Source organism: Andrena cerasifolii, chromosome 1, assembly GCF_050908995.1.
Source record: "Andrena cerasifolii isolate SP2316 chromosome 1, iyAndCera1_principal, whole genome shotgun sequence".
NCBI lineage: Eukaryota > Metazoa > Arthropoda > Insecta > Hymenoptera > Andrenidae > Andrena > Andrena cerasifolii.
The window spans coordinates 16,567,794-16,592,601 of NC_135118.1; the positions used below are offsets into that span (position 1 = coordinate 16,567,794).

General features: G+C 42.5%; 1 protein-coding gene and 2 long non-coding RNA genes across 4 annotated transcripts; 2 read left to right on the plus strand and 1 right to left on the minus strand.

Moving 5' to 3' along the window:
• Positions 1-403: 403 nt before the first annotated feature.
• Positions 404-5,266, minus strand: LOC143366763 (actin-5C). Of its 2 annotated transcripts, none has more exons than XM_076808132.1 (2): positions 5,107-5,266; positions 404-2,499 (listed from the first exon to the last, which is right to left on the minus strand). In XM_076808132.1, exon 2 carries the CDS (start codon positions 2,478-2,480, stop codon positions 1,350-1,352), a length of 1,131 nt encoding a protein of 376 aa, XP_076664247.1. In that variant the 5' UTR covers positions 2,481-2,499; positions 5,107-5,266; the 3' UTR covers positions 404-1,349. The 2 variants fall into 2 exon arrangements, with proteins under 2 accessions (XP_076664247.1, XP_076664240.1); XM_076808125.1 differs by lacking the exon at positions 5,107-5,266 and adding an exon at positions 3,774-3,934.
• Positions 5,267-5,601: 335 nt separating this feature from the next.
• Positions 5,602-7,927, plus strand: LOC143366791 (uncharacterized). The gene is made up of 3 exons (XR_013084819.1): positions 5,602-5,960; positions 6,318-6,368; positions 6,445-7,927. It is a non-coding gene; the product is annotated as an uncharacterized LOC143366791 (long non-coding RNA).
• Positions 7,928-16,013: 8,086 nt separating this feature from the next.
• LOC143373211 (uncharacterized) lies at positions 16,014-17,123 on the plus strand. The gene is made up of 2 exons (XR_013086424.1): positions 16,014-16,460; positions 16,547-17,123. It is a non-coding gene; the product is annotated as an uncharacterized LOC143373211 (long non-coding RNA).
• The last annotated feature ends 7,685 nt before the right edge of the window (positions 17,124-24,808 follow it).

Here is a 24,808-nt window from a genome sequence, read left to right on the forward strand (position 1 = left end):
TTACAGAGATCTAGAAATCCGTAAATGATGTCATTTTCGTAAAAGGAGTAACAGATACCACTTCATTGAAAATAATTTTTATTCGACTGAAAATATAAACCTAATTTCTTAGAGTAATTATAAATTTTTACCACAAATCTTACGTTACAATAATTGAATAACGCCAAACGGTACAAAAGCTACGTTGCTTATAAAAACTACTACGTGAGAATTCATGCTAAATGAAACGAGAATTGATGATCATTTTTTTCTTTTCTTTAAGATTTTTAGCGCATTTAGCTACGACATATATATGTACGTATATATATATATATACTGGAGTGGAGATATCAAGGACACGAATATATCCAGCGATAGGGTAATTGGAAAACTGCAATTTTAAAAAACACAAGAGTCGAAGCAATAATGTTTTTAAGAGTTTTATTTTATAATCCCATAAGTCTAAAGTAGTCTTTAAGATGTGTACGTGAATGGTCTTGCACAATACAATGGGAATAAATTATAATACTTTGGCTACGCTTGCGGGGTCGAAACCGTGTCTTTTTTCATTCGTTTGAGCGAGCGTTTGTGGGATACTTTCTCTGGGTCAGCGGTCTCCCCCATTATTTAAAAAAAAAAAAAGAAAGAAAGAAAGAAAAGGAAAGAGCCATCTTTTCCCTCAACGATTGGTAACGGTAAAAGAAAAGAGTTGAAGTGATTAATAAGTCGAAGGCCTATATTCTCCGCCGGGAATGGTCGAATGTATTAAAATACCACGGTGCAGAGAATTAGCGGAATGCATTTATAATCCGAGGATACGAAATTAAAGAATGTTTCGTGCAGCTGAGGATCCCTCGACGGTACACCGGAACAATTTAACGCAATGTTCTTCAGCTCGAAAACTCGCAGACAACGTTTGTATCGGTGGAGATGTAGCATACGCGAGGAAAGAAGTATCATTTTCGTTTGCAGTGTGGAAACATCGCGATGACATACAAAAAAGATTGTTGTTTTTCGTGAGGGTGGTTAGCTAGAAGCTACCATAGGCAAATGTTATTCGAATATATAATACAAAGGATTGAATAGGATAAGGAGGATGTTTAGGAGTTCTCAGGGGGGTACGTTTAAGATTACAATAGTGTCTAATTAAATGATGAGAAATGAATGGAGCAAAGATGTTTAGGACTGCCTCTGCGATCATTATGTCCCACGTGTACATCCGAATCGAAAGAAAGCTACCTTCGCCCCGGAGGAACCAAAGGACAATCATTATTGCGGAAGTTGATGTTACGTCCGCCTGCGAAATAAGACAGAGGCCGCTCTCGGGGTTCGGGGGATGATAGTATGCAAGAGGAATATCAAAGATGCGCTTAGAAGCACTTCCTGTGGACGATGGATGGTCCGGACTCGTCGTACTCCTGCTTGGAGATCCACATCTGCTGGAAGGTGGACAGAGACGCGAGGATCGACCCGCCGATCCATACGGAGTATTTCCTCTCAGGCGGTGCGATGATCTTGATCTTCATGGTGGATGGGGCTAGGGCAGTGATTTCCTTCTGCATCCTGTCCGCGATACCAGGATACATGGTGGTGCCTCCGGAGAGCACGGTGTTGGCGTACAGGTCCTTACGGATGTCTACGTCGCACTTCATGATGGAGTTGTAAGTAGTTTCGTGGATACCACAGGCTTCCATACCCAGGAATGATGGCTGGAATAGTGCCTCCGGGCAACGGAATCTCTCGTTACCAATGGTGATCACCTGACCGTCGGGGAGCTCGTAGCTCTTCTCCAAGCTGGACGAGGACGCGGCGGTGGCCATCTCCTGTTCGAAGTCGAGGGCGACGTAGCAGAGCTTCTCCTTGATGTCGCGAACGATTTCACGCTCGGCAGTGGTGGTGAAGGAGTATCCTCTTTCGGTGAGGATCTTCATGAGGTAGTCGGTCAAATCACGGCCAGCCAAGTCCAAACGAAGGATGGCATGGGGCAGAGCGTATCCCTCGTAGATCGGTACAGTGTGCGACACACCGTCACCAGAGTCCAATACGATACCGGTGGTACGACCGGAAGCGTACAGAGAGAGCACGGCCTGGATGGCCACGTACATGGCTGGGGTGTTGAACGTTTCGAACATGATCTGGGTCATCTTCTCACGGTTGGCCTTCGGGTTCAATGGAGCCTCGGTGAGGAGGACCGGGTGTTCCTCCGGGGCCACTCGGAGCTCGTTGTAGAATGTGTGATGCCAGATCTTCTCCATGTCGTCCCAGTTGGTCACGATACCGTGCTCGATCGGGTACTTCAGGGTGAGGATACCTCTCTTCGATTGGGCCTCGTCACCGACGTACGAGTCCTTCTGCCCCATGCCAACCATGACACCCTGGTGGCGTGGTCTACCGACGATGGATGGGAAAACGGCGCGGGGTGCGTCGTCTCCGGCGAAACCGGCCTTGCACATACCGGAGCCATTGTCAACGACGAGTGCAGCAACTTCTTCGTCACACATGTTTGGTTTATTGGTTTATCTGTAAAGGTACAATAGTAATTAATTATAATCCCGCTCGCGCTGAGTAATAATAGTCGAGCAGAGCTTCCTAACTTGCCAAAGGTAAAGTTCAATTACTTATTTCTTGCGCCTCGTTCAATTTTCTGTTACCAGTGGCAGTATAGATATATTTCAACATTAATGTACTTATTGCATCGAAGTTAAGATTTAAATTTATTACTATCTCAATTAAATTCGATCGACTAAAGTTTCTCAAGAGAATACATTCGTCATACTACGTCTGAAGTATAAATAGCGCTAAGTGGAGTGAAGGTAATTCAATTGTTCAAAAGATTCACGCCCAGCCTACTTTAAAATATACTTTCCTCAGTCTCATATAATTTCACAATGAGAGCTATGTTCCGAAACTTATGTTACTCTTAAATCATGAATATTTAATCGAAGAGAAAAATGCAATTTTTAAACTTGCTGAATTATTCTTTATAATACAGTACGATTGAAACGACGAGATTAGTAAATACCATGTGCCGTAAGGCAATATTTCAAATATTTCCAAGATGGCGTCAGGGGACACGTAGCATGCACTATGCTATTCGTTTGGCAAAAATTAAATGCCGAAGGCGCGGCGGTTAATCGTAATTTAAACGAATAAACTCGGCTTCACGCGTTGCTTAAAGTGGCGACAAATGCGCGTTGAAAAAGAATCGATGAATATAGTCCCAAGGTATTCTATAAACTGCCGTTACAGGAACCGCACCCTGCCCCGCCCTTCCCCGGCGTTGACCGGTCAATATCCGGCATATGCTTCCGAAGGCCGAATTTCTACGAATTTCGTAGCTCGTAGTCAAAGCATTTCGGTTTTTATACGTGCTCGAGTCGAAGGAGAATGTAACTCAGGCAAAAGTCCCGAGTCTTCGCTTTGGTGGAATACATTTGCCGTGGCTACTCGCAGGATTCTCGGCCTAACGGAAACCGGTATTTTCCCGATGGTAAAAAAGGACGCGTTCTCACATGCAAGGGCGTCACTCTGGCGCAAAACGGTCGAATTTTACGAGCAAACGGGCACTATTCTACGGCGTCCGACGAACGCGACACAGAACACACTAAATATGGCACAAGCGCATCTCAAGCCTAACACCACCCACTTCTCGATTTGGAAATCCACGCTCGGGCGTACGAGCCTATTTTGCGGAATAATCGTCGCCCACGCACTGCCTCGAATTTTTCGCACTGAGAAACGAGATATCTCGCTTGAGGCTTCTCTATCACTGGAACTCGAAAATGCTGACTTACGTTTCGTATAAAAAAAAGTTATGTACAAGTTCAGGAGCTCGGGGGTCTTTGGATGTGACACTGCCGCACAAACCGACCGATCTAGCACCAAACACAGAGTGTAGCTGACAGCCGGCTCGCAGAGTGTATTATATGAACAGAGTCGTTGTTCGGAGCCCCCACTACCGAGCGATCGGCCAATAAGGGCAGGACACCCTCGGCCAATCCTGGCTTTCTTTACCATATATGGAAGTGCTCCGCCACGGAGGGGTTTACCCCCTCCCCTCTTTTCCCCTCGCGGCCTACACCGAGACGATTCGAAGTGTGTCTCACCACCCTCTGTGAATGCATCCTCAAAATTGACCGAACCGCACACATCATCGATCTTGCCAATGTTCTTTCTCTGTCTCTCTCACCCCCCCTACTGATACGCAAGTCCTCTGTTTCGATCACATTCAATGTCAAACAATATTTTTCGCTCAATCGAATAATAAATAATCGTTTCCGGCATAGAAGCATGCATTCCTTCCGTAACTCGCCTCGCGAGATGGATCCGCGTGAATCGTTTTATTTAGCACGACCGTTCTCTTGTTTAAAGGTAACGTTCGAACGCATTTACCTCGCGAGAAAATTGACGTGAATAGGTATTTTGTAAACAGATTTTTGCAAATTTTGCGATTACAAAGTAAGTACTGAAAGTATTGGTGACTATTATAGCACTTGGATGATTCAAATACATTTTGAGAATTGTATATAAATGAGTCTTAAGACGTTAGCTTGAAAATTCTTTGTACGCGCGGACGTGACAAAACAGAAACTGTACGCGATGACCCCGAAGTAGTGTTGGACGCGAAAATTCTTGGGCATTGTGTAGGGAAGGGAATACGCTACAGCAATTTCTACGCTGGTTAGTGCTCTCCGATTTCTCAACCGGGTGACAGATTTACGCTGGTATTTCGTGGTACGGGGCAAGCATAATCGTAGGTTAGTGCTGTAACGCAGCAACTACAAGCGTACTGCTATTAATAAACGGCCGCGTCGCGACCACCTGCCTCCGTAGGCGCGTACACGTCTGGAACCACTTGACAACGACAACCTGTCGGATCGCGTTCCCGGTGCATCCTCCCTTTTTCCTGAAGGAATCACGGCTAGCAGAGATTCTTTAAAAGCAGACCGACGCTACGTGGACAGGCCTGAAAGGCACGGAGAGCAACGCCCTTGCCATCATGGCTGCTTGTTAACCGGCATTTGTCCTCGATCTTTTCCCCCGTTTCAAATTATGACAGATCGCCGAAAAACCCGTGGAATTATCAGCGAACACAAACGAAATACGTCTAATCGTACGTGTACTCACCTTTTGGGATAGAAAGTAACCGACAAACTGGTCGATTGTTGATCGGCAAGGGAGCACCGCAAGGATACTATCGGCACGACGAAGCAAGACTCGAGAGCCGCGAGTTGCGAGCACTGTGAGCGAGATCGTGGCCGGTACCGTGTCATGTGGACTCGCCCGAAGGTGTGGTCGGCATACACGCTGCTGACGCTCCAAACTATCCTCCGTATTTCCTGTTTTTTCATCGTGTTTTTCAATCTCGGGCTTAGAAAAACGATTCGTTAAGGGGCAACGGCTCGGGGGATGGAAAATTCGACGATCGTTTGTTTGTTTTAAGGTTGTATTTCAAAATATTGTCCCAATGGGACACCCCTGTTTCGGAATGGACTCGCCCAGCCGGCTCCCCCACCACAAGGATTCACAGCTCTTGCCATATATGGGCATAAAACGAAAGCGGCTCGCTGATTGGTCCGTCGGCCGGCTGCCGGCTAGATTCTCCAAATGCCGCTTCAAACTGTACGATACGGGGAGCATAATGCCTTCTGGAAGCGTACACTAGCGTAAGGGCTTTCCTGACTAACCGTCAGAGCCGTCTGCGCTAGTGTGCGTGCAAATGTATGCGAAAGATTACGACGCTCTTTGTATGCGTCGGGCGCGTGTGCGAAGCAGTACCGGCAGTAGGTACAAGATGAGTCAGAAAAATTTTCGTTACACACTTTGGGATGGTCGACATTTCCTTTTATTTTATTGGAACCAGTGACGCTTGTCATTGAGATGTTGCTTATAAACTGCTCGCGCAAACTATGCACAGGCGTGCGAATACTCCTTTCATCAATTTCTAATGCGACGGGAATAAGCGTGTATGTTGATCCAAGGTTAGTGCATCGTTCTGCAAAGCTAGATGACACAGTATGATAGCTATTTACTTTTACTGAAACCATCCAATATTCTTAAAGGGTTTACGAAACTTTAAAATTAATAAGTGAATCTTCGCGCACTATATTTGCATGTGTATTATACACGTACGTGTATACTAGAGTTCCCTTATTTCCGTTGTTACATGAGTTTGTATAATTTCTAACATTGATCGAGAATAGAATTTCACGGCAACATTTACCATACTCGCAGTGAATTACTGTCAGGATAAGAAACGCGATAATATATTTATTGCGCGTTTACGGTGATGACTATTGCTCAAATGATTCCAAGAATTTCGTCTGCCCTTTCTCCAGGTATACCTCTCGGTCAGGTAGAATAAGGCGCGCGAAGAGGGGAGCTGGAGAGTAAGTGAAAGATTGACAAAATTTCCTATAATTCGAAGAAGGCGTCTAACAAGTTTCAAATTCGTCCTCTATACAGTTCATAGAACCGATTTTCACTCGTGAAATATCATTGGTGATTTATCCCCAACAAAATGGATATGAGTCACGCCGATGACTAACTTCCCCGGTTCGGCACCACGCGCGGTGCCGTTCTTCAAATTATTTCTTAAAAGACTATCGTGTGCAAGAGCAGACTTAAAAAGTTACTGGGTCAGGTCTGATTACCTATGCGTACTCATCAGTCAGGTTTCACTTTTGTGGCAGGGCGGATAGTGTGCTGCTAACAGAACGACGGCTTTCCCCCTAAAAGCTAGAGAACGGCTCGTCTCGGGTGACCGAAACGAAGTCGTCGCACATCCTCCCACTTATCACGCGGTGTGTGCCATCTCGGCCGCCTTTTTCATGAAACGGAGGCTAAAAATAGACTCAAGGGCGCGGATAAGGGTGCACTGGACTAGTACAACGTCACATAAGCCCTACGCTACGATTCCATCGCCGTGTGCGTGCGCGTTCACGTCCGCCCGACGGATCACGCCGGCTATGTGTGCGTGAGTGCAGTGTCTGCTTCAAAATCGATACGCGTGTTTGCCGCGTGTAGTCTACTATGGCAGACCGGGCTTGTTACGGGAAAGCACGTGGTGACGAAAACGTCAAAGTTCGTACTACTGCTTCCGACATGGGCCCTTCTTCAAAATTATTTCACAGCCTACACGTTTCTTATCAGCTACGTTTGTACGATGTCATTTTCTGCTACTGAGGTACCATAATAATACTGATAAACGTTTCCATTGAGTCACAGTTGTATACCAAACGAGCTAAAGAAATACATAACGATCGTACGAGGAATTAGAGATAGGTAGACTGTAGATAATGTACATACACAAGAGGGGGAGTATACTACCTTTGCACATCTAACCTATCGATGAAATCTTTACCAATTAGTAATATTTTTCGATCATTTATTTTAAATATTTATTATTCAAAATATTTTTCTATCATTTTCGTTATTAGTCTGTATGGGATATGTTGCTTTTGTTCACTCCTGAGTATTATTTATTTAAGGAATCGATTAAAGAGGCAACGCCATTGCGACATGTACGTTAAAAAAAAAACAGGACAGTTTTATAAATATACTTGTCACGCCCTATTGACGAAACAGTGTTTCGATGACACAATCCGTGAATCATTTGTGCCTAATGAGATATCGTGCCCCAGCACCGGTCTCTTCACGAGGTCGTGCCAAATCCTTCTGATTTCATTGCTTCGTTTCTGTATGGAATTTTGTGCACGATATTTTATTACCATGCCCTTTGAAAGTGATTATCACACGCGATAGGCGTGTGAAATTTAAATGCACAGCGGTGACTAACGCACGATATGGGCGGATGGGCATGGGCAGCTTCGATCGTCTAACCTAACCTCCAAACAGCGGAGTCGGTGCCCAGCTGTCACATGGGTGCAACGCCTTCGATGGATGCGCTTTAATTTCTCTGAAATTCCACGTTTCCAATTACGTACCCTTTTTCTCATTAATTATCGAGAACAGGTGACTGGCTCCGCCAGTCCTTAAATCCGATTGCTTTTCAAGGAGGGAACGAACTTTTGCTACAGAATTCGATTGGAGAATACCTAGCCTTTACTTTGGGCGTCAATATTAACCTCTCAATTGCACTTTTCTTATTAATCTTAATTAGAAACTGTTATACAAGTTATTTTATAGCCGCATCAATAAACCGCTCCACATTCTTACTATTCATTAAAACTACGTATATATATATATATATATACGTAGTTTTAATATATATATATATATATATAATAATAATAATAATAATAATAAATCGAAATACGAATGAATTATCAGATGGAATAATTAAACATTAATTTCAATCATTCCCCTTAATACTTATTTACGTCTCGCTTTTAATGAGGGAATAGCGTCAATCGATCGATAGAGGGACATTCACCTCAAGTGTACGCAGAGTATTGCAATATATACCGAGGTTTCGTTATAACGCGAGAACTGAAAAAATCACCGAGATCTTCCCAACCATCAAACCGATCGAAGAAAGCACACGTCTAAAAGAAGGGCACGCACAAGTTAGAATACTTTATTCCGGCAAAGTCCGAGGCACGAAGAGAGGAAGAAGAAGGGAAAGAGTCGCATAAAAATCTTTTTACATCTGAAAGAGGCGAGCGGGGTGTTTCGCTTCGGTACTTCGTCACGTAATACGACACACGCTGACATCGACCTTCGCTGACCCAACTGGTGCCGGCGAAGTCAGCGCATATTTACTTTCGATCAAGGGGGGGCTTAATTATCGCGACTCGGCCCCGCAATAGGAAGAACGATGATGTCCGTGTAAGGTGGAGGCGCATTGTGGCCGGCCTGAAAACCCAATGGTCCGCGAAGCCTCGACCTTGCTTACCAAATAAGGTCCCGCTCAAGGTCTTCAAGGCCTTGCGTAAGGCTCCGGCCGTGCCATCGGCATAACGATTAACCGATTACGCCGATGCCTTTAGTCATCGGCCGTTTTCAGTGAAAGTGGCGCAGTTTCCATCGGGCGCTTTTCCTTCTGGGGGAACCGGGCGACTCGCCCCGCCGAAATAAGTCCGCTCCGGCGGAGGCTGCCGGATTGGGCGTGTCTGCCCTACGCGGACACGTGCCGTAGGTAACGTCTGGCTCCGGTCGCGCAGTGCCACCGAAATCAATACGGAATGCGACGACGGTAAGTTCAACGCACCCACCTAGAAGAGTGCTTAAGGCTCTTCCTCATCGGACTACCCCGCGTGTGCATCGGTCCAGACAGTGAAACTATCGGGAATCACCGTAACGAGGTCAAAGACCTTACACCGGCACACCTAGCGCGGATTTTAACCCTCGGATAGCGGACGTTTTCGGTGATCACACAGCCGCCGGGTCCGTTTTGACCCGTAGCAACTATTCCGTACGCATCTCAGAGGATTTCCTAATTCTTTTTATCACATAAAGTACTTCGTTTCTCGATTCCTAAGGCTCTTTCTATTAGGCTTGGGTCAACGAAAATCTGTTTTAATAAAAATTCATTTTTTGTATCTTTCGCATTCAAGAACAATTATTTTATTTATACAGTTATCTGCTTTGTGGATATAGAAATACGAGTTTCTTAAAGAACGTTAAACTGTAATTTGAACTTTAAATGTTCTATTAATATTTAACTATGAACGTTCAGGTCAATCAAAAATTGTAGAATTCAGTGAAGATTGTTGAGAAGCCTGTCTAATGAGAGTGCTGGGAATTTAAAGGAGAGATATAAGAGATAAATATGCGGCACTCTAATGCCCTTTGAATCGCATGTCACGCATTCGTCGCAGATGATTCTTCGGTTTCCCTTGGTGGGAACAAAGGGCCTCTTAGGCACTTCTGTTCTTATTAAAGTACAGCGAAGAGGCTGTTCATGCGTGGTGCTCGAATGGTTCTTGAGCGGAAGGTAAAAGATTCCCTGCAAGCAGCCTCGTCTCGTAGAAATTATCCCATAGTTTTATGTCCCAGTAAATAAGCGTGCAAAATGAATTTTGTGCAAATTCATGTTGGTCCTTGTATCAGTGTGCCCTTATATCGCCGGTAACAACCCAATGCGATTAATGTCTCTGCTCATGGCGATGACAATGGGCAACTGCCCGTGAGAGGCAAACTGTCTTCATCGTTAATTTCTGGTCGTGGTAACAGTCCTCGTTGGCGATCGCCAAGTATGCAAGGAATCCGGCTGGAGACTCGCGATAATACGCGATCACTATATTTAGTGATGGCTTACGGCTCGTCAGATCGTGAAACAGTGACGTCGCCCGAGCAGCTGACGATAAAGAAAATGATAATAGTCAGCGCGCAGATTGTAGACCTGTTATTCGCCCGTACCGCGAAAACGTTGATGGGGAATTCTTCGATGATTCAAGGCGAATACTCTTGGAAAGCGTCCAGCAGTTATCCGGAATCCGCGGTTATTCATTCGTCGCTTCTTCAAACACCGCTCCCATTATACTTTCGGTCGTTTAGAATTCTCAGCTCGCGACAGAAAATTACGTCGATTACTCGCGCTGGCTTACCTCTCGCCCAGACGGTCACCTTGACTGTGCTTGTTTACAGCATTTTTATTCCCTGTCCGAGAAGAGCATTAGGGGAGACCGGAGATAGTTGGCACGTTTTTCAGTTTTTCAATGTTTTTCATTTTTGTTTGAATTTATTACTCGATAACAAACATGCTAAAATATACTTTGGTTCTTCCTCTTTAATACGTTGCAAATGAAAAGTTGAGGAAATACGTACAAAATGAATGAAAAAATGTTATTTGGACGAAGGTAGAATGTATTAATTTACCCCACTGCGGGGCTGGTTGATACGTTATTCTGTTTTCAATTTTTTTCATTTTGTATTTGAATTAATTACTTAATAGCAAATATGCCAAAATATACTTTGGTCCTTCCTCTTTAATATATAGTAAGCGGAAACTTGAGAAAATACGTACGAAATGAATGAAAAAATGTTATTCTGACGATCAATTTGGATGTATCAAAACTATTAACTTTTTCTCTGTATAAACGAAAACAGTTAAAAACCGATCGTTAACGTCAATGTGCACACACGCACGCTGGATCGTAGGAAAGAATCGAACAACAATCTTCACATATCTGGCTCAAATGGAGCTACATATATACGGTGTCGAGATAATTCGTCTGTCTCCCCTATTGAAATTCGATTTATCGTATGTATTATCTTTGCGAGGTTATTAAAAATCGTCGTGAGCTTCGAAGTAACGTTTTCAGAAAAGTACCTACTTGCATATAACTCTGCACTGACTAACCTAACCCTCTTAAGAGCCTACAACATTCCACGATTCTACTCTTCCTACTAAACGACTACGTCATGCGCTGTAAAATGGTCGGACTACAGAATAACAGGGAAAGACCTGTGGTAATCTACTCCTAGAAACTGTTCGAGCAAAGATTTCTGCTTCCGTCAATACTCGCTACGGCTTCGATAAGATAATTGTTAAGACGCCGAGGACAGGGGCATTTTTACATCACTGGTATTGCTGACAATTACTTACGTCCAATAATTTATCGTGTTCGAAAAGTTCTGCCGTCTGCGTCCAAGATTACGAGGAACGATCTTAAATGAGCGTTGAGAAATGTTTGATTTACCGGAGATTAGAAGAGTTTGGTGATTTTTAAGAGTCAGGGAGAACGCGTTCCTTCGTATGAGTAGGCAGTGTTTTTATCACGATGAGTCGACGGATCGAAGGTGATGTCGAGGTTCGCTTTGCTCTAAGGCAGCGCGAGAATTCGCGGTCTTCGGCACTGACGAGTGACGCTGGGGATTCTTGGGATTTGACCTTGCACACGCGCCTGACCCAGAACAGGTAGTACAGGCAGCCGAGACAACCGGCTAAAACGAACGTGCCCGTACACGTTACCGGCCACTCGTGTTCTTGACTCCGTTTCCTTGCACGCCTGTGTGCGTTGTCCGCGCGAAGTCAAGGATTTGGAACACGGCCGCGGATCGTCCAGGATTACCAAAAACGACCATTTCGTCCTTCCGCTTATTCAAATCGCCAGGCAAACAGGCCTGCGAATTATGGTTCGTACAAGTGCCGGATATTCTCGCATTTACCAAGCATAGCATGGCTGTGGAATTTTCGAAGTTTCTAAAAAGGGTCGCCAGTGTCGCTACCATCTAGCCCTTGCGCCGAGCGCCACGCAGCTCGCCAACCTGGTCATCGAATAAGCCGCGAGTAGAGAACGAAAAGAATTTTATAAGCAACAGTAATGTGGGAGCGAATGATTTCTGACGTTATGAGCGCATGATGAGGGAAACTTCGAAGCTATACAAATATTCTATACAGCCCAGTTACATAAGAAAGAATCCAAGCGCAGACGTGTTTGATCTCATGTTTATCGCAACGGTGATTGCAGAGGTATAGTGATTAAAGCTCCTCCGGGAAGATAAGAGGCACGAAATTCCCACGGTCGATATGGCAGAACGAGTTTGGAAATATCTCTATGCTTCAATGGGCGAGGAAAAGCGGGCAAATCTGTTTGTTACGAGGTGACGAGCGTGGTACATGAAAGCGTGTTACATCGATCATTCGTGAAAGTTAATATTTCTTACACAGGCGATTTTTAAATGGGCGTGCACGCGTAAGAAAGGCTGCGTGCTGTTTTTGCGCGAAGATCGCAAGGATAAGGTTATATCTTGTCGTAACTGGTTACAACGAAACAGAAGGTTATATGAGGCATTGAGAGCAAGCACGAACTAACTCACATTTTTAGCGTAATTCAGTTATATAGTAGCAATAATGTATTCCAATAGGCTGTATTAATAATATAAAATAGGACAAATTCATTTTTTTCCAATGTGGGTTGGCCCGTTTTGGCTCTCAATGCCTCATATATCTGAAAGTTTACTTTCAAAGTGAACGAATCTTTTTCAAATTTTACTCTGTTTTCCACCGTTATGCCACTTACGAGTGTTTCATCAAGCCATCAGCGCCATGCATTCTAAAAACAATGATTATATCGTGGGCGTACAAAGAAAGTTCTCCAAGTCTGTAAAACTTGAAACTTAGTTTTGAGAAAAATCGATGTTTATTTTCACTGAAATGTGAAATATAGTGGTGGTAAAATATGAATTTTATGAAAAAAAAGGCCTTATTAGCGGATCTTCCTTGTATGCTTACAGTTGTGATTCGTTAAAATCCATGCCTCTCGCCGTGTACGTGCGAAACTCTTCATAGGCATCAATTGCAGATTGCGTCGCTTCCAGCTCCTGCGCGTGAAGTTTATTTCTTCCGCGGCACGCTAAATTTACCCCGACTCTTCCGTGGCCGGCATTGGTATCGAGTTCTGCGGTGGAACGATGGTCGACTTCTGGCCGCAGTTTGTTCCTTTTCTAGAAAACTTATACGTCCCACTGCGACGCGAAAAATGCCCAGCATAAAACTTGGACGGCTGGCAGGTTACACCCATCCGCCATGAAACATTATCAAGACTCCGTTGCACTGTTTCCCATGCGACTGTACCGTCTACGGAGAGTCGCGTTTCCCAATCCACTCACCTTGAACTTTGCATGGTCTTATAAAGAGGGGGACTCGTCGTAAGTCAAAACAAGCGATAATTCCGCGACTATCATTCGCCCTTCCCTTTCAAACCAGAGCTGTGCCTCTAGATAAAACGATAAATAATCTAGATAAAAATAAAATGAAATAATTGAATCGTTATTCGAAGGTAAATAAATCCCGAAGTGTCTTTATTCAACGAGTAAGTACAAAATGGATTTATGTGGTGGGAATAAATGCGACGAAAGTAATTAATCTTCTCATTCCAGGTTCCTTTTGCTTCAACCATCGAATATGGTTTTCCTCTTCATCCGTGCTTCTATTCGACGTGTGCTGGAACCTCGGCTAACCTCCAAGCTTCGAGTTGAAGCTTGGCAACAGAGAAACGGTATGGAAGAATCGTCCGCTTTCTGTTCTCATCGGCGCATTGTGCCCGCCGGAGAAAAAGTGGCGATCTCACGCAGAAAGCTTGGGATGGAAAGAAACCATCCGGTGAAGTTCACGCTCGCGCCATAGTTTCCGCGTATGCGAGCCCCGGTTGCACGCGCGCGTTTACCATACGAGACGATTGCATTCGTGTTAGGCCAAGTGCACCGTTCTCGTTGCATATGAAAGTGGGACGGCTGTGCAGCCAGGACAGCGTGCGTCGTCTACGCGGGGGCAAGACGGGCCCGGTGTCCTTGTTGAGAGAAGCAAGGCCTTTCCTTATCCGTGCAACTTCGGAGCTCGTTAGGAACGCCTATGTAGCTCGACGAGGCCCCTCCGCTGGCTTTAATTTACCATCCACGGAAATATTAAACGCCTTAATGCTATGACCTACAATTTCGTACGCGACGCCTGCTCCTTTCAAGCTCTTCCAATTACGCTGCTCGCGGCCCTCGAGTATCAATGGAGATTAACATTAGTGGACGCGAGCGGGTAATAGGTCGGCGCAAAAGGCCTGCCGTGCTTGGCAAAAATGGTCGCGATGGAAATTACGCGGCCCAGAAGTACATTTTGTTAAGCGAAGTAGCCTCGCGGTATTTTAATGAACTTCGCGTTCGCGCGCCCTCGCGGTGATATCATCGTTATCCTTAATAACTGTGTCACACCGAGGAAGCTCGAATTAATCGGAAGAGTGCTTAACCGGTCCGCCGCATTGCTTACACGCGTTGCAGTTGATTACAATTAGCTCACCCTATACATGTGAGAGAGTTCTCTATCAGTGTGGCGATGCGTGGATAATATGTGGGTCGTTCTCTCACAGCCAAGCGTGCCTCTACTTCGACGGCATAAAAGTGCTCGCAAATTGTCATGAATTCTTCCCTTCGCGCAGCGAGTCATCAAGCCTGCATACAGGGTGCGCCCCGAAGTCTCGGTACAATCGAAAGAGAGGTATCTCTCCTGTAAAAGTAAGAATTGTAGAATATTTCTTTTTCGAGCGTGGCGGTTGATTTTTGGGCGTACTCAGTATAAAATACACTTACATAAGATTGTATTTGTGAGTTATTGGTGAGTGTTGATAATACTGTATTCTCTGTGGAAGCGCACAGCAGAACTCCGTTTAGCCGAACCGAATTTTGTCCCGGTATCAGGGGTGGATTTGGAGATTCGGCGCCTCTAGGCGTCTGCCGCCCTTTTCGCGGAATATCATCATATGTTTTGCTTTAAAACAGCTGAGACAATTTTAAAATTTATTTGGTATCGCAACTATGTATGAGTTATTGCTAATTTGCTATGTGAAAGAAGTAGGAATTGTGTTTAAATTGCCTCAAGCCTCTGTGTTTAAAAATCACCCTTTACTTTCGGTGTTACGGAAGGTAAATAGACTTTTAATTTTAGGACGGAAATTTGTGCTATTAGTCAGTGGCGCAACTAGAGGGGGAGCCAAGAGGCCCTGGCACCTCCCAATGAAGGGGATTTGTAGAAAGAAAAGAAAGCTGAATTTTATTCTTTAAATAAATTAATATAATCAGCCGATGTGTTTTTTTGAATTTGCATTTAAAATATTTGTGTCCCTTCAACTCGGCTCCCACCAAGATTTGCTTGGAAGTCAAGTATTCTTTGCGAATTAATTACAAGAAGATGAATTTTTTCTGCGGTTTTACCCTAATTGTCAAAAAAACCGAGGTTCGGATCGACTTGAAATTTTTACAGCATGTTCAAAATATATTTCCTTTTGGAGTATACCTCAGCACAAAGTGTAAAGGCTCTGGTTTCAGAAATAAAAAACAGCCATCTGTGCACCCGACATTTATTGTACAAATCGTCTTCTCCTAGTCGCTATTTTACTAATTTTAGTTCAATTTCTTTTTGCAGGGGTTCCCTCATTGCCCAAAAGTAACAGTTACAATTTGTATTCATCTCCTTGTAATAAATTCGCAAAAAAATACTTGACCTTCGAGCGAATTGGCGGCGTATTAGTACCTTTAAATCCTGAGTGCGCCACAGCTATTATTTATAATAATAATAAATCGTCTTTATTCCAACATATGATACAGAGGCAGTAACAATTAGTACAGCGAGTAACGGAACGGGCGAGGCTCAGCGTAGCTGCTATTACGCCTGACCCAATTTTATAATTTAAGGTATTATAAAAACATTTCGCTACCCTTTTCAATTTCCTGCGCCCAAAATTTGCCCAGTGCGTACATACGTGATTTACCGAACATGCCGCAGCTCTTATTACCCGAACTCAGGTCCCGCGGCTATACGAACTCGTACCGTCAGGCAGAACGCATATAAATGTTTCTCATCTGTATCCAGTCAGCAAAGCAAAATGTGGTGCATTGGAGTACGCGATGGAAGGAAGGATCGGTGGACCCCTATTATCCGAACGAACCAGTTATCTGAACCATCATGTCCCCCGACATGTTCGGGCAAACGGAGGCCCACTGTGTTCACAGCTTTCCGAAACCCAACGTTGACAAAATCGAGCGCCTCGGATTCGAGCGAAAGGAAGCATCGGCCATTGTCACAGAAGGTATTCTCAACAGTCCTTTCTCGCAACCTGTAAATAAGAATTCAAGAAGCATTCGTGGTTATAAATAGCCATTTCCGCTTCGTCAGGTAGCCAGGATCGATTGACTCTTGAGCGTCGCCGAAGGATGAGGCCCAGACCGCTTCGAGGGCCTTCCACGCATTTCGGTGTCGAACGGGAAGGAGGTTGAAATCTAATTCTTGCCCTGTGGAACACAATTGACGAGCAATTAACGATTGGGGACCTTGCACCAAGGGGGTGCAGCTCCATTTCGGAGAGTTTCTGAGTTATGACACCAGAGGCGGATTAAGGTCGGTTGAGGCCCCGGGCGCAAAAGAAAAACATTGGGCCCCTTACAGAAAAGGGAAAGACAGGAAGAATAAAATCACGTTAACCATATTTTTAAACACATAAACAGATTATGTACTCATAATGTTTTAATTTCGTACAAATTTGAATAAAGCATATGTATAATGTAATTAATGATACAATTATAATCGCAAAGTTTTGAACTAATAGTTGAACATACGAAAAAGTATGGTTATAATTAATGATACTGTACGTATAATAAACTAATAATTAGACATTTAAACAACAAAAATCATTGAACTTTACTTAAAATTAAAATTACAAAGGTGAAAAAAATTTTAAAAAGTGGAAAGTTGGTGTTTGTGGGGCCCCTCGGAAGTCGGGGCCCGGTGCAGCCGCCGTTAAATCCGCCTCTGTATGACACGTAATGTATTATGTAAAATTCTATATCGTTTGGTACATACCTAATGGAAATCCGATAACAAATGAGCGATTTATTGCAAAATAAATAAAATTATTAATATTAATTAATTAATATAAATATTATTAACAAATATTATGTAATATTAATATTAATTAATATGTTCTATTTTTTGTGAATAAATTCTATAATAAAAATATAACAGTTAATAATAATAATATAATTAATATTCATATTTTGATTAATATTAATATTTTTATTATACAATATTTTTTAGCCAAAACACAAATAAGAACTTATCAACTCAATATCTACTACCTACTTACTTATTGCGTGAAAAAATATATTTTTCAATTAATCTTCTCTTAGCAATAATTTTATAAATAATTTTTTTTATAATTTACTTGAAGTTGGTAAAGATGGAGCTGCACCCCTCTCGCTGCAAGGTCCTCAATTTTCTTATGCAAGTGGCTGAGTCTGGAAAGTCAATTCAGAAGCACTTTGTAGCTAAGGATTAGAGATAGCTTGGCGGCCGTATCGAAAACCACTGTGGGACCTTGTTGGTCGTGATTATATCGCTGGAAGGAGGCTTGGAGCAAGAAACTGACATTTTAACAGTGATTTGTGGGTCTCGTTTTAACTGACGGCGAACCGTACGCGTCCCGTTCCCGTGTCCCATTCATCCCAGATAGTCTCGTAATCGTCGAACGATTGTCGCTGGAGCAAAAAATCGGGTTGAATGGAACTGGAACGGAGTGCATGTTCGTTAAGTCGGCGGGCAAAAACCGCCGGATGAATGGCTGGGATACAGTGTGCGCGGGGCATCCTTCTCGAACGGGGCGAGGGAGCCGCAGACAGAGAAGAAAGGGGAGTAGGCTCGTATCTGGAAAGTTCAAGACCCTTCGCCTACGGAAACTCGTCGTACTTCAATGGTACACTCCCATTTAGAGGGAAAATCGCATTAGCTTGCACGTGCGGCGATCAAAGCGAGTGGAGGATCTTTAGCCTGGTGCACGAATCGAGCACCGGGCGTGTACAAAAATATTCTGTATTTAATACAGTAGAATTCTTCTCCCGCATTTAATTCCACCCGCGTCTGAAAATTCCCGGCAAAGGGAAATTAAATGCGGGAAATTCTCACCCTCTCCAGAATAATCATATTCTGTGACCTATATAGGAGGCATTGGGACCAAAAGCGGACTAAGACACATTTTTTGCGAAATTGAGTTAATAGCAATAATGCATTCCAGTAGCGGCTCTATTAATTATGTAAAATAGGAAGAATTATTTTTTTATTTCATTGTGGGGTTAGTCCGTTTTTGCGCTCAATGCCTCGTATACTGTATTAATAATTTGTAATACATTTAAGAAGTTCGTAATTTATTATTTGTACGATACTGTAACTTTGCAACTTCGACTTGGTCCCCAGAACTTGCCTCCTACACGAAGTTGGCGTAATTGAATAATTTAAATGAGGATCCTCTTGTGCAAATGCAGATACGTGGTATTCGTAGCCGCTATTCCCAGGCAAATTGTTTTATCTCCAAAAGGGTTTCCACGCGGACGCTTGAAAGCAAGGGCGCCCGCAGACTTTTTTCCAAGCGGGGCGCTTTTGAGAAACAGTCAAGTTGGCAGAGGGCGATTAGTTGCTTCTTTGAACCGATTTCGCAGCGCCAATTTAATCACAAAAAACGAGATTTAAAAATATATACTTTTTTAGTGTGAACTTATAAAGCTTAATTTTTAAAAATTAGCGACTTTTTCTAAAACCAGGGAGGGGAAACTCCCTCTTGCCTCCTCTGCGGACGTCCATGCTTGAACGCAGTGGCGCACTCAGAATTTAACCTTGGGGGAGCCGAGTTGAAGGGATAATTATATTTTTAATGCAAATTCAATAAAATTCATTAGGGGATTATGGAAATTTATTTGCAGAATAAAATCTAGATTTCTTCTCTTTTTGAAGATTTAGTTAAAGAATAATATTCAGTTTTCTTTTCTTTTTGAAAATTTATTTAAATAATAAAATCCAGTTTTTTTTCTTCTTGAAAATTTAGTTAAAGAATAAAATCCAGTTTTCTTTTCTTTTTGAAAACTTAGTTAAAGAATAAAATCCCGTTTATTTTTTGAAAATTCATTTAAATAACAAAATCCCGTTTTTTTTTCTTTTTGAAAATTTATTTAAATAACAAAATCCAGGTTTTTTTCTTTTTGAAAATTCAGTTAAAGAATAAAATCTCGTTTTTTTCTTCTTGAAAATTTAGTTAAAGTATAAAATCCAGTTTTCTTTTCTTTTTGAAAATTTAGTTAAATAATAAAATCCAGTTTTTTTTCTTTTTGAAAATTCAGTTAAAGAATAAAATTCCGTTTTTTTTTCTTTTTGAAAATTCAGTTAAACAATAAAATCCAGTTTTTTTTCTTCTTGAAAATTTAGTTAAAGAATAAAATCCAGTTTTCTTTTCTTTTTGAAAATTCAGTTAAATAATAAAATCCCGTTTTTCTTTTTGAAAATTTATTTAAAGCATAAAATCCAGTTTTCTTTCTCCTTTGGGGGTGCCATTGCCCCTTGCCCCTCCCCCTTCTGGGTGCGCCACTGCTTGAAAGCGATCTTACGAAAATTTCGATGGCATGGTAGCCGATAGTGCGGGTGCGGTCGTTGCGAGGGATGAGCAACCTTTGTATTCACGTCCTCGTGTTACACGCTCCTCGTTTTTGACCATATTTAAGCGTGGTCGTTTTCCTGTTTCCATACACCAAACGACGGGGTGCTGCTAGGGGATAATACGGGACAGTGTTTATATAGGGACATATGTTCGACAGTTTTTGGTCGAGTACAGATGGAAACGAGTTCTAAGTATCGCTGTCCACCCGATCTGGGCCAGCGAAGTCTATCGACATCGGTGAAACCAGGATTTTACTGACACTCGGTGGTATACATACACGTCTGAAAGCACAGATATACGTATTTGCATACACGATAAACTGACAGAAAAATGTGGTGGCTGGCTTAATACCGTTTGGGACCGTTAATGCCTCGCAGCCAGTGCTCGACCTTTACAACACCGGTCGCAGTCCAAACTTACATACGTAAATATTAATTGGCTCCGAAGTAACCGACGTAGATCGACATAGAATTGATGTGCGCACAATAATGTGCATGTGTATTCATATTTTATTAAATTACAAGACAGTTTCTCAATGGAAGAGTCCTTGTAGAAAGCACTGTAAATGTAAAAAATCAAATTCTGCACTATATTATTACCATTGGCATGTAGAACATTTTCCGATAAAAATCATTTTTTTTTTATTTTGGCACTTAGGTACAGTGTTTTGTACAAGGTTTCTTCGATTGTGTAATTAATAAAAATGACTATACAGCTACAGTTTAGCGTACATATACAGGCTATTCGTCTAACTGTATAACCTAAACTATTTCTGTTATATTTAAAAGTAGCTTTACTACACGGCTTCGCCCGAAAAGATTCTGATTTTATAAAAAATTTTTTTTTAGTTTTTTGTGATAATGGTCACATTCATCTGGATTAGTCGGGCATAATGAGCTGAGGCACGTTTCGTGACCCTGGTGTTTATCTTTCGAAAGTTTTTAGGCAACAGACAAACACAGAAACATATAGAAGGTCTCTGCTTTATATATTAAGATTTTATAAAAAGATTTGTTACAAAAGTTGTAGGGTCTTGTGGGGGTCGGAGCAGTGGCGCGCCTAGAGAGGGGCTGAGGTGCCATGGCACCTCCGCAAGAAGGGGCTTGTAAAAAGAAAAGAATTCTAGATTTTATGCTTAAAATAAATTTTCATAATCACCTAATGAATTTTATTGAATTTGCATTAAAAATATTCTTGTCCTTTCAACTCGGCTCCCCCCAAGATTAAATCCTGAGTGCACCACTGGTTCGGTGTATAGTAACAATAGTTTTATTCCGTTGAAAGGGGTTAATGGGATGAAACTTTGTTTTTCTAAAGTTATTACGCGTCGTTTCCCACAAACCTATACAACTTTTGTAGGAAGCATTTTTATAAAATTTTAAATATAGCACAAATATTTCGGGCGACGAAGTTATGCGAAACGCCCTGTATACGTTCACAGTTAAATATAAAAAAAAAAAAAAACAAATGGAATGGAAACTACGTTAAGTGTGAAATATTGTAAGTCAGGGGTTCACTGTACTCAACTGGACGTGTGTAACTTTTATATTATTGGCTTGCTGTGAAAAAGACGCGCTTGGAACTACGATACCTACTTAGCTTACTCTAAAAATTGTCGATGCACCGATCCGTGGAATAATTCTTGCACGATAGGAGTGCAGAAAGGAGCAATTAATTCCAGGGTAATTCTGAGTACGCTGCGCTAATTAGGAGAGAGTTTCCAAAATCGTGTTGAAGGGAATTAGCATGCCAAATTTATTTACCGGAGCGTTTTACCGCGAGTCTTTTATAATTTCGTGAACGCGGCCGAATATTTTATTGCGCGAAAGTGGAACTAAACGTGTGCCTTCCGAGAATCAGCGGTTTTAACGAGTCGGCCCGGCGAGTGTATCGCATTAAAAGAGGAGAAATAAAACGATCGCGATTGGCGATGGTCCAGCGCTTCCCATTCAAGGGTGCTTCTTGAACCGAGTTGACAAATCTACGTTGTAATCCCAAGGTGTATTACACGCAGGCAGCGTCGATGCGTTTACGAGAATGCGAGCTGCTTGTGTCAGCAAGAAAGTATTAGGAGTGATAAAACGTTTGTGTATTTTGACGGTGTCGGCATAGCGTGATCATGTAGGTACCTATGCCAAAACATGTGTGCAGTAAGTGCTGTGAAGTTATTAACGCTTTGAGTGGCGTTGGCGTGTTCCCACGCCGAGGGAGATTTGAATTAGAGATGGAAATATTCGAATAAATCGAATAATGTTTTGGAATATTCGAATATTCGAATAATTTGGAGTATTGGAATAATTAGGAGCATTTGAATAATGAGGAATATTCGAATACTCATAATTATTCAAATATTATTTGAATTTATCGAATTCTCTCGTATTCGAATCGCAAATTCGAATTCTCTGGTATTCGAATCTCAAATTCGAATTCTCTGTATTCGAATCGCAAATTTGAATTCTCTGGTATTCGAATCGCAAAATTGAATTTTCTGGTATTCGAATCGCAAATTTGAATTCTCTGGTATTCGAATCACAAATTCAAATTCTCTGGTATTCGAATCTCAAATTCAAATTCTCTGGTATTCGAATCTCAAATTCGAATCGCAAATTCGAATTCTCTGGTATTCGAATCTCAAATTCGAATTCTCTGTATTCGAATCGCAAATTTGAATTCTCTGGTATTCGAATCGCAAAATTGAATTTTCTGGTATTCGAATCGCAAATTTGAATTCTCTGGTATTCGAATCACAAATTCAAATTCTCTGGTATTCGAATCTCAAATTCAAATTCTCTGGTATTCGAATCTCAAATTCGAATCGCAAATTCGAATTCTCTGGTATTCGAATCGCAAATTCGAATTCTCTGGTACTCGAATATCAAATTTGAATTCTCTGGTATTCGAATCGCAAATTCAAATTCTCTGGTATTCGAACCGCAAATTCGAATTCTCTGGTATTCGAATCTCAAATTCGAATTCTCTGATATTCGTATCGCAAATTCGAATTCTCTGGTATTCGAATCTCAAATTCGAATCTCAAATTCGAATCTCAAATTCGAATTCTCTGGTATTCGAATCTCAAATTCGAATTCTCTGGTATTCGATACTCAAACTCGAATTCTCTGGTATTCGAGTATTCGAATCTCTAATTCGAATTCACTGGTGTTCGAATATTCGCATACTTAGAATATTAAAATCTTCCTAACAACCCTCATTTGTATTCTGCGCACGGTTTTGGCGTTAGGTCGTCACGTTGCTATTATCTAGAAAGTATTGTCCGAGTGTCCCCGAATGTTTGCTCTTGGCAAATTAAGTAAAGCTTCCTCAGTAAACAGCTATCGCTCGGCAGAACCTGACTCACCTGACCGACTTGAAGGAGCGTTTCTCAAAACCTTGCGTTAATCAAAGTCTTCATAGAACCCAAAACTGAGCCTGTTGTATAAACACTGCTATTTAACCAGAAATCAGGCCCTCCTTGAAAACCTAGCCTCTGGTACTATGCCAATAATTCTACCAATAATACTGATAGGGCAAAATTAGAAGAACTTAGAAGACCAGTCAGCGAGTCTACGTGTTAAGATGATCGTTCGTCATCGCCGATTCCTCGTGCGCGACACGTTGAACTTTTTCTCCCGTTGATCTTCCACTGTATTAACGCGGGGAATGGTGAAAATAGAAAGTCGGCGTCAAAGGTAACGCTGGGAGACGAGCAAGTAGATACTCCAAGTATGGCACTTGTCACGAGAATAGAAATTTAGCTCAACGCGCGGTCTCTGATAGTGAGACGAGTCGGTGGTTCACCCCGTCTGCGGTTTGTTGTGCCTGAAAAAAGGGTTTGGTGTTAATCAATCTTGTTAACATCTGAACCCCGAGTATCCAAGGATTCCATAGTTCCATGATAACGATCGTCGATCGATGTGCCGTTTCCACTGGGATCAGTAGGAAACTGTCGCGATCGCTCGCCTTGACTCGATGCTCAAGTACCATTTGTAGGAATGGCACCCGCGACGATATTCGCGTAAAAACGCGCCCGTGGACGGTAATTCGTAAAGTGCGGGTTGCCAGAACAGAAACTGAGTTGGACGCGCGACCCGTAATACGGTGCTTGTCGATGGCTCGCCCCACATACTGAGCGCGGCAGATGCAGGGGTCGGTATACTTACTTGCAGAGTAGAACGCGTGCACACGCGGGTGCACTCTGAATCATTCCCCCGTGACGAAGGGTAAAAGTGCATAATCACCGCGAGGCAACGGGTAATTAGCAACACCTTCTGGATTTAAATAAATTACACGTTGCGTGAAATGTTGCCCCTCTGGATGTGTTCTTTTGATACGACTTAGCTGGCGGCGACGCAACGTGAACGCAAATAAACCCTTAGCTTTATAGGAGTATCGATTATTTCCGCCGGTTTACCGGAAGATTTAATAAAGCGTTATGGTCGCGAAGTATGTACTGATAAGGGAAGATCTTCAATCGGGAAATTCAAAAAATTACGAACCTTTCAGGATTTGGATAGGTATCTATGTATTACGCAATTTTCGTTTGCTGCCGTAAATTCACAGTAAGGAGGTGAAATTGGCGCCTGAAAATTCGATTATTTTCCGATTTTGTGTTATAACTCGCGAACTGTAAGAACTGTAAGTTACCGAATGGTTAAATGATTAAAAAGAGCTGTAAGTCCTAATTAAAAGATGTAACTTTTGTCTGAAAACCTTTGTTCTATCTGAGTTCGCGAGTTACAACACAAAATCGGTAAGTGGCCGGAGTTTCAGGGGTTGATTTCACTCCCTATGGCTCGGTGCAGACGAGCGGTTTGCGGCAGTCTGTCGTTGGGTTCATCACGCGGTGTAGCAATACGTGCGTTCGTCGACACGAACGCAGACTTGCCGCCTAGTAGCCGCAAAACTTTGCGTCCCGTGTGAACTGTGAACTGCTTTATATAAATTTATGTTCTGCTAAAACG